The 9,681-nt window shown below is 32.8% G+C and overlaps 1 protein-coding gene across 1 annotated transcript; it reads right to left on the bottom strand.

Moving 5' to 3' along the window:
* Positions 1–4,291: 4,291 nt before the first annotated feature.
* Positions 4,292–7,002, bottom strand: LOC133861547 (probable terpene synthase 9). The gene is made up of 7 exons (XM_062297331.1): positions 6,735–7,002; positions 6,406–6,652; positions 5,933–6,305; positions 5,629–5,847; positions 5,069–5,207; positions 4,729–4,977; positions 4,292–4,630 (listed from the first exon to the last, which is right to left on the bottom strand). Exons 1-7 carry the CDS (start codon positions 6,999–7,001, stop codon positions 4,340–4,342), a joined length of 1,785 nt encoding a protein of 594 aa, XP_062153315.1. The 5' UTR covers position 7,002; the 3' UTR covers positions 4,292–4,339.
* Positions 7,003–9,681: the final 2,679 nt, after the last annotated feature.

The raw sequence follows: 9,681 nt of genomic DNA, 5'->3' as shown, positions 1-9,681 counted from the left end.
TTTTATATATATATAAATGACACATGACAAGTTTATTATAGGCCTATTTCGACAAAATTGGTCTTTTTGAAACTTTTTGGTAGTTTGGTTGCCAGAATTCAAGGGTTGGTAGTTTGGGGGCTACTTTCAAAACAACTGGTAGCTTGGGAGGCCAAAATGTAATTTTCCCTAGAAACTATAATGATGTTTTGGTTTGATTTTGTTTTGTACAAAACGTAACCAAACTTTAATAGTTGCTAAGGCAACTTGTAACACAACGTGTTTTAAGATATTAAATAAAATATCTTAAAATATGATTTAAGCCCTAATAATAAGGTAAAAGAATAAATATGAATATTTATGAAAATAAATATTCATTTATTAAGAAGCATTTATAATTTCAGTTTAATAAAAGTTCAAACGGACCTCAAACTTTGGAATAACAAAAATAGAGTCAAACGAACTCTGTTTTGGTTGATTCAAAATCCAGAACGCTCATCTTGAAGTCCTTTAGCTACCCTCCAAATTCATAATTTTTTGACTTCGTTAAGAGCACGAAAACATCCATAAAACATACTACTCTTAAATAGGACAAAAATTCAGATATATATATATATATATAAAATTTGTGGGCCCATTTTATTCCTACATGAACTCAGCCCAGCCCATGGAACCAGCCCAACCCTCACATGTAAGCCCAGCCCATATGTTTTAAAAAGAAAACAAAACTTAGTTCAGTTTAGTTAGAACTCAAATGCTAGTTTGTTAGAGATAAGAAGCTGATTTTTAAGAGAATCTTGAAGATTTTGAAGCCTTCCTTCTACATTCAGACGCAGCCCCCCTTTCATCACAAGCTTGCTGCCCACGATAAGCTCCCTGGCCCTTAGATGAGATCAAGGTGGAGCAATCTCCACCATCCATTGTGTATAAAAGAACCCACTCCTTCCCCTGATTGATCACTCTCTTTTCTCTCAATTTCTCCCATCCTCTCTGTCGGCTTCTCATCTCTCTCAAGTCTCTCTTTCTCTCAGACTTCTCTCTCAATCTCTGATCGTCTCTCTCTTGGTTTGGGTCCAGCACAGAACAAATAAAGGAAGGAAGATCAAAAGGCAATCTCTCTCAAATTCTCTTTCTCTCTTTCTCTCCTTCTCTTTCTCCATCTCTTTCTCGTTCGTTTCACTTGCAAGTAAGGAAAAAAAAGAAGAAGAAGAAGAAGAAAAGAAAAGAAAGAAACTAAAAGAAGAAAGAAACTAAAAGAAGAAAGAAGAGTTCTCTAGAAGCCTTTTTGGAATTCGGTCTCTCGGTGGTAGGGGTGTACAAGTGGGGCAGTTATTAATAGGAAATAACTGGTAACCAAAAAATTGAAAATAACCACAAACGGATAACCAGATAACCGGGTACCCGGTTGCGGTTACCAGTTATTACATACAAAAAAACCGGTTAATAACCGGGATAACCGCAACCGATTTCATTATTATATAAAATTATAATTATATATATATAACCGGACAGTGTCTCAAAATAAAGTGTTTTTTGGGTCCTCTGCAGATTCTTTAGATTTCTCAATCCCTTCTCATTGCGGCGCAATGGTTTACATAATGGTTTTATTTTTTCTTCTACTTTTTCTGTTATATTCCTCTTCTCTATCTCCTATTTCACGGCCAAGAAAGCCCAAGGAAAAGATGATAAAGTGCAATACTCATTTTTTTTTATTCTTTTTTCAAATAATGGGTGTATCCCCTCAATTAAATATTGTGTTAATACTGTTTTTTTTTTCTTCCCCTCTAATTTATTGGATATAGACACTGTATGTGATGAAGTACCGGCACTGCGATGGTAAACTGGTTCTCAAGATTCAAAAGATGATTCCAGATTGGTAATTTTTAGGACAGAAAATGATCTAATTGAATGCAAATATTGGATTTAAGAAAAAAAAAAATGAAAAATTCAAGATATATGAAAACTAGTTATCCGATTAATAACCGGGTTAAAATAACTAACAGTTGGTCAAAAACTGGGACCAGCCTAACAGTTGCGGTTATTGAAATAGGAATAATGGGGGACCCCAGTTGAGGTTGTGGTTATGAGCTAATAATTGCTACCGCAACCGGTTATACACCCCTACTCGATGGGTATTAAGAATGGAGAAGAAGAAAGGATAAAAGAGAAGAGTTCTAGGTCAACTAAAAAAAAAGGCAAATACACATGTCTCTCTCTAGCTACTCTCCCTCTGTACGTGTGTGTGGTGCAACAAAAGACAAGGACAAAAAAGATTTGATAAGGGAAAACACAAAAGAAAGAGGAAGAAAATATAAGAAAAATGATATTTAGTTTTAAATAAAGTGTTGTTTTAATATTTTGTGACTTTAAAGTTTTCAAGTATCTAACGTTTTAAGTTGTGTTTTAACAAGGTATTTCAAGTAACGTATTTAAATAATAAATCACTTCGTTATAATGCCCAAGTAAAAAAGTCACTATTTTATAAAAGTGTCGTTACATTGCCCAAATATTTAAAGAAATATTAGGCATTATTGATATTAATGCCATTATTTTGCACGGATTTTATAATAATAAAATAAGATTATTTTATGTTATTATTCTAATTGTTTTTAAAAGTGTAAAACTCATTAAATCGTTTTTTAAAGTGTAAAACTCTTTAAATATATTAATGAAGTTATTACGGTTATTTAATATAAAAATAAGCCATATGTTGGTTTAAACTTATTTTGGTATCTCACTGTTTCAGTTAAAATAACAGAAACAATAACTGTTTTAAAATCATCTAATTAAAGGTTCAAGTTATTTTGGATTGCAAAACTTTAATGTAAAAAACGGTAAGTTTTAACTATTATACCTATTTTTATAATAATAATAAAAAGGGTATTATGAGATCCATTTTGATAAATATAATAAATACCGTGGTAAGGTCCGCATAAAAGATTAGTAATAAAATGTAACCGAACTAATTTTATATGCTTTGATAATGGTTAAGTAAAAATAGGAAATTAGATTAAGGTTTAAAAGTTCAGAAATAGAAACATTATTAAGATGAATTTTTAGTGAATTACACTAATTCACTATCACATATATTTAATTATATTGTAGTTATCGTTTCTGTGAATACTTTTTGAAGCAGGAAAGAACTGTGAGTATTTCTTACTCATTGAGGATGATACGTGTGGTTTAGTCTTTAGCAATGTAGTGATTGTTGTTTTATTTAATTGTATGTATGATGTTTGGCATTTAATATGTTTAACATGTTTTGGTTGAAATTATGTGTACGATGTTGTTGGCATAAATATATTGTGGTATGATATGGGTTTGTTAATAAAAAGACTGGAGGTTTAGATACCAAAGCGTCAGTGAATTGAGGAGACGGAAAAACTGAGGTTTAGGTACCAAAGCATCAAGCAATTAACTAGACCAACGGATTAACCAAAAGTTTAGGTACCAACGCATCAATACACTAATAAAACCGATGAATAAACCAAAAGTTTAATATTAATAATAATAACAAAGCTGGTAGGTACAAGGCCCACAGTGGGAGCACAAGGCCCCGTAGTAGACTGGCAAGCACAAGACTTACAGTCGATATGGAAGTGATGGCTTAGTAATTAGTGATAACACGTGGCACTAATAATGTGATAAGTAGAGATACGACTTTGAGTAGTAAAGAGTTAATGTAAAAGAACGAGCATGATTGTATGTGGATATAACTGTCATCATTTGGATGTATTGTATATTGTCAGATAAATCAGTGTATCACTATGTGGTTGAGGATCGTTGACTCATTCAACCATAGCATGAGATTGTGGTGTTAACCACAATCACATGCAAATTTTTGCAGGAATGAAGGAAGTAGCTGCTAGGTAGATTAAGAAAAAGACCTTTAGTTTGCATTAGAATAATATATGGCTGTGTAATATTAGTGCTGCCTATGGCACGTATGTTATTATTTTTGAATATAATTATTGTATCAGAACAAAATGTTATTATTTTATATTGAGGTTATTCAGTCAGTTCTGATGTGTCATTGTAATGAAAAAAAAAAAATTATTCCACTGTCAATATTTAACTTTGATGAAGACGTAATGTCATGTGGAAATCAAAAATATTTTACTTACGTTTTTTTGTAAAAAGCGGGGCCTTACACAACTGTATCCTGGAGAAATGTTTGTAACAACATAGTGCAACCCAATTGATTGGAATTGGTGGAAGCAAATAATTTCTTAACAAAAGCAACTCTATAACACAATTTAAAAGCATTTATTTTTCCATTTTATATTTTTGTACTAACCATTTATGAACCACAATAATTTAGAACTTTACTCACATATGCATGGTGGATCTCACACTAAGTTCAGTAGGGGATAGGTTTGACAACTAACGAGGTCAAATTATCTTTAGTTACACCAGTCGATGTCCCAATACCATCTCCATTTTGGAAGAGAAATTGAGCAGTGCGCGCCATGTTTAATGACATCTTGACAATGGACTTTGGCAGAGAACTTTTGGCTCTCTCCTCATTCAGCTTTTTCCATGAATAGCTTATTAATCTCTTTATATGATCTTGAGCTTCTTCTTCGGATACACTTTCTTGTACCATGTAGCACTCGATCGATTTCGCCACATCACCTCTCTTGCTTTCGGCCTATGATCACCAAAGAAATAGAAAGTCACCACATTTGGAATTTATTTCAATCCAATCAATATGGTCAAATTAATTGCAAATATTTGAACCAGACGTACCTCTGAAGTCCCCAAATCATCACTTAGTCGAGTTATGAGGGATGCCGAATATATAAGCTCAGAGCCATGCTTGAAGCAATCAAGTGCATCTTTTGATATTGTGCACCCAAGTAGAAGATAGGCATGGACAATGGCTGCGGGACCGCCCACAGAAGTCCATGCATTTTCTAGGTACTCGTCCACAGTTGGAGTGTATCCACTAGAAAACCATTGTCTTTCTACCAAATATGATCTACAAAGATTTGCCCACTGCCATGAAAAAAACATCATTCATTATACCCTCACGACATGGATTGAGGAACTGAATTCAATTTTTTTTTTTTTTTCTTTGGCTAATTACCGCTTCCTTAATGTAGGGGAAAGTATTCAAGCCATGATCTTTGAGAACATCAAAGACCACTTCATTAGCAAAGTTAAGCATGGCAACATAGCAAATCTTCATGTACTTTGGGAGGTTCTCCATTGCCTCCATCTCCCATCTACTCAACAAATTACAAAATAAAAGGAAACAATGTTTATGATCCAAGTAATGATTTGGACAAAATAAAAATAAGACAAAACTTCACTTACACTCACCAAAAAATATATAAAAGGTTTTTCAATTATAACCTCGAAGTTTAAAAATTTATGTTAGCATCCCATGATTCGGCCCCTTCTAATTTCATTAATTTTTTATTTTATTTTTGTTAAAATGCCCCAAATTACATGGGACTGAAACATGGGATGCCAATATTGCAAATTTTTCAACTTCTATTAAAAAGGGTTGAATCATGGGATACCGACATTACAAATTTTTAAACTTCGAAGTTATAATTGCAAAATCGCATATACTTCAAGGGTATATAGAAGTGAAATTTCTCCTAAAAAAAAAACTTGTATCCTTGATAATAAAACGTTTACCGATCCACGGCATCAGTGAAGCATAGAAGCTCATCCAGCGATCCATATATATCATACATGTCATCAATAGCTGATAATATGCATACAAATTTGGTGAGGCCTATCCTGCACTTGGAAAACTGGGGCCCATAAATCATCCCCATTGCCCACAAATAATTCTCCATCAGCCTATCCCTTGAAAAAGGTAGCTTATCTTTAAAACCCAAGTCTCTCCACCACCTATATGTGAATCAAGTTTCAAAGATGTCAATATTTTTGCTTTGTCTTCCATGAAAGCATGCATATAGATGAAAGTAAACGATACCTTGCTAACTCTTTAAGTTCTTGTTGATACACGTGTTGCACTAGATTGTAATCCAACTTAGCCAGCTCAAGCAAAGTCGAATTCTTTGCAATATCCTTTTGATAGACATCAATGAAGTTTCGAGCTTCTACTCTTGGCATCCTCCAATATAGGGGGATTTCCAGTGACTGTCTCACTTGCTCAGCTGAATTACTGTCCAATTTTGCCATCAATGATTTCAGGTTTTTGATGCTAAAATCCTTGGCTTCTTCCAAAATAATTTCTCCATGCATTCCAAGATGGGAGGCTTCATACAAACTCAAAAGGCCCTCCATGTCACTGCTTAAGCTGTCCATGAATCTCCCATCGCCGCTTCTGAATTTGTCGAACACATCTGTAATTTCCAACACCACTCAGATGTAAGTTGTGAATTTGTAGCCCTTAGAAACAAAATGAAAACTATATGGGTCGAGTTTTATAATTGATATCATCACCTGAGGTAATCGAAAAACCATGTTGTCTCAAAACTCGAAACTGCAAAGCAGTCGTGTGAAGATTGCTAGTGACATCTGGAGACAAAAGACCGACAGCCTCTTCAATCTCCTTTTCAAAATGGTAAGCAACTCCTAACCGCTGCATCGTGGAAGCAAGCTTGGAAAGGACACAAGGGTCTTTATTGGAAGTCAGCAAGAATTTAGCATTTCGTTTCAACTCCTCCAATCGGGTGGCATACAATTCATACTGCAAGACAACCTTAATTACATGCACATCGTGAAGGGATTGTCTGACTATACGAAAGGAAAATGACAACAAGTGGACTTACAGTATAGGGAGTGCTTAAGGATTCAATGAGTTTGAGGTCCCAAACGCTAGGATGGTACTGAGCTGATCGCCGTGGATAAACTTGTGTTAACTCATTGAGCTTTGACACGATCGTGACGGACGGGATTATTGGCAGGCTTCTTCTTGATCTGCGCTGTGGCGAAACTACACTTGTTGGGCACTTAGGCGTAAGGAAACATGAGGTGGAGGAAGCTGATGAGGAAAACGTTATTTCCATCGGAAAGCTGGATGGTATTCTCATGTACATGAACATGTTGAGAAAGTTATTGAAGAAACAAATAAATCTTCTCTGCTTCTATACAACACAAATAGATTCAGTGGTGGACCAACGGTTAGTGTTGTTGTAATTTTATCACGAGGAAAACGCTCAAGGGAAAAATTATTAATTAAAGAAACATCTAGATGTCCGTCAAGGGAAAAATTATTTAGTTGCGCGCACCTTTATCACAAGATTTTTTTTTTAAAAAAAAATTCTTATTAATTTTAGGTTGATCTTAAAATATATGAAACTTCAGGGGATGAACGTTTGGGTGGAGCCAAACATGTCCCGTCCCCTTCCTTTCGACAGTTGACGATATGTATTTCTATTGGACGTCGTTTTCAGTTATATTATATATAATTGTTGGATACACTATATTTTTATATAATAATTTGAATATTTACTCATAAATCAGTTGCTAGCTAGAAATATATTTTTTTAGATTTTATTTTAAACAAGATGAACATTTTGTGTTTTCTCTCTATTTTCTCTTTACTTTTCTCTAAATTGCATAGCCTCGACAATCCTAACAGATATTATGAGATCATAACAAAAGTGAACAAAAATAGAGATAAAAAAGAGAAGAAACTTGTTGTCCGGAGTCGGCACCTAAAATTTGACATGTCACTGATAATTGTTACAGTTGCTTGCAATAATTTCATCACTTACAATGCAATACTTGTTTGAGATATGTTGGCCAGGGTTGCTCCAGCTATGACTACTTGTAGGACATACGTCATGTGCTCTCCATTATTGGGGTTTATCCTGAAAATCATTGTATAAAGAAAAATTAAGAAAATGTCGGTAACTTGGGTTGTGAGGACATGTTGACTACATTTCTTTAAATTCCCACACTTCAATCCCTGACGATTAATGTATTCTCATGTTTCTAACAGTTAGAAATTTCATTTTTAAACACAAATGAATATTTTTTGCTCCGTTGAGAAAATCTGCAGAGTAATTTGCTGATACAGAACTTTTCCTCTTCCAGCATCCAGATTTCATTGAGGTTAAACTTTTTGTAAGGATACGAGTTAGGTTTGCATGATCTTGGAGAATTTCTCTGGTCCCAACTATTTCTTCCCAAGAAATATCCAACATATATATATATATATATATCTAACCCCGTCTTTCATAGCAAGAGGTGAGCGAGTTAGTTCAATTTTTTCTCCAATCCACTTATCTTTGCTTGTAGGTTGTTCTCCCAGCAAATGCCCAAAGTCTCAATCACTACCAAGTTATTGATGGTAAGTAGAAAGACAGGTCCATCCGTCCATGTGATCCTTCAAATGCTAATGTCTCTCACCAATCTCACCTGGATCCCTCTACACCACTCGCTCCACATTTCAGAGACTTAACAAATTAAACTACTCATCTATAATTATATACTAGCATATAACCCGCATCATGTGCGGGTTTTTACTAATTAATATTGCATAACAAATTAGAATGTTAAATTTAATTTAAGAAACAAATAAAAATTTTGGAATAAGATTGAAAATATGTGGCTGTATAATATTGTAAATTATCTTGTAAGGAGTCAAAATAAATCACATGTATTCAATTTTTTTTTTTATAAGTAATCACATTATTCAATTTTTATATAGACATTAATTCAAGAGACCTTTTACATAATATAGGAATTCACAAAAATAAAGAACAAAATAGTGTATTCACATCATTTATAACTTGTATTCAATATTTACAAAAGAAACCCAAAAGAAAATTTTGTTAATAATTAACATATTTAAACTAAAAAAAAAAAATCATACTCTCACCATAATCAAATAATGAATAATCAACAATTTATAAACTATTAGACATGAAGCCAAATATTATATTGTCATTTTTATAAATATTGTTTTCATATTACCTTTAAAATTGAGGGCAATATGAAATGAAGTGTAACTCATACAACTTACGTTCTAGAGGTGTATATATGTATTGCATGTATAATGTAAAAGAAACTATATTTAGAACAAAAAATAAGGATAAAAAATTGATACGTAAGATTTGTATTTTTTGTATATTTTTCTTGATTTCAATGAAACTAATAGGTATAGAAAGAAGTCCCAACAAAATGAGATTTTTTTTTTTTTTTTCGACCAACGTCCTTCACATATATATCATACAAGCAAATACTTTTAACACAAAATAAGCAATAATATATAAATTAGAACAAAAAATAAGGATAAAAAATGAAAACAGATGACAAAAAAAAAAATGAAAATACTCATATAGTATAAAATTAATTTTATTTTTCTTTTATTGTATATTTTCTCCAATACAATAAATTCATAGCTTCATAGGTGTAGGAAGAAGTTATGTCTAACAAAGATATTTTTTTTTCCCCGACGATCCTTTGCATATATAACATTTAAAAAAAAAAAAAAACTACTTTTAGAACAGAAATAAAAATAATATATAAATTAGAATAGAAAAAAAATTTGAAAACGGACAATAAACAGAAACTGGAAAAATACTCCTATAATATAAAATAGCTGTATTTTTTGTATATAAATTATAACATCAAATAAGAGAGGGGGGGGGGGGGGGGGGGAATGAAAACGGACGACTAACGAAATATACTCATAATAGGAGAAAAAAAAAATTTACTTTCTTTGGTTCCAATGATCATCATTTGCATATATAATGTTAAAAAAATAAA

This window comes from Alnus glutinosa, chromosome 2, assembly GCF_958979055.1.
Source record: "Alnus glutinosa chromosome 2, dhAlnGlut1.1, whole genome shotgun sequence".
NCBI classification, from domain to species: domain Eukaryota; kingdom Viridiplantae; phylum Streptophyta; class Magnoliopsida; order Fagales; family Betulaceae; genus Alnus; species Alnus glutinosa.
Note: the sequence above shows the minus strand (reverse complement) of the source record. Positions and strands in the feature narration are given on the sequence as shown.

Coding starts and splice junctions, on each gene's coding strand:
- LOC133861547 (XM_062297331.1), bottom strand. CDS start 7,001: ATGTACATGAGAATACCATCCAGCTTTCCGATGGAAATAACGTTTTCC. Junction 5,848..5,932: donor GAACTTAAAGAGTTAGCAAG/GTATCGTTTACT, acceptor ATTCACATATAG/GTGGTGGAGAGACTTGGGTT. Junction 5,208..5,628: donor TTCACTGATGCCGTGGATCG/GTAAACGTTTTA, acceptor TTTGTTGAGTAG/ATGGGAGATGGAGGCAATGG.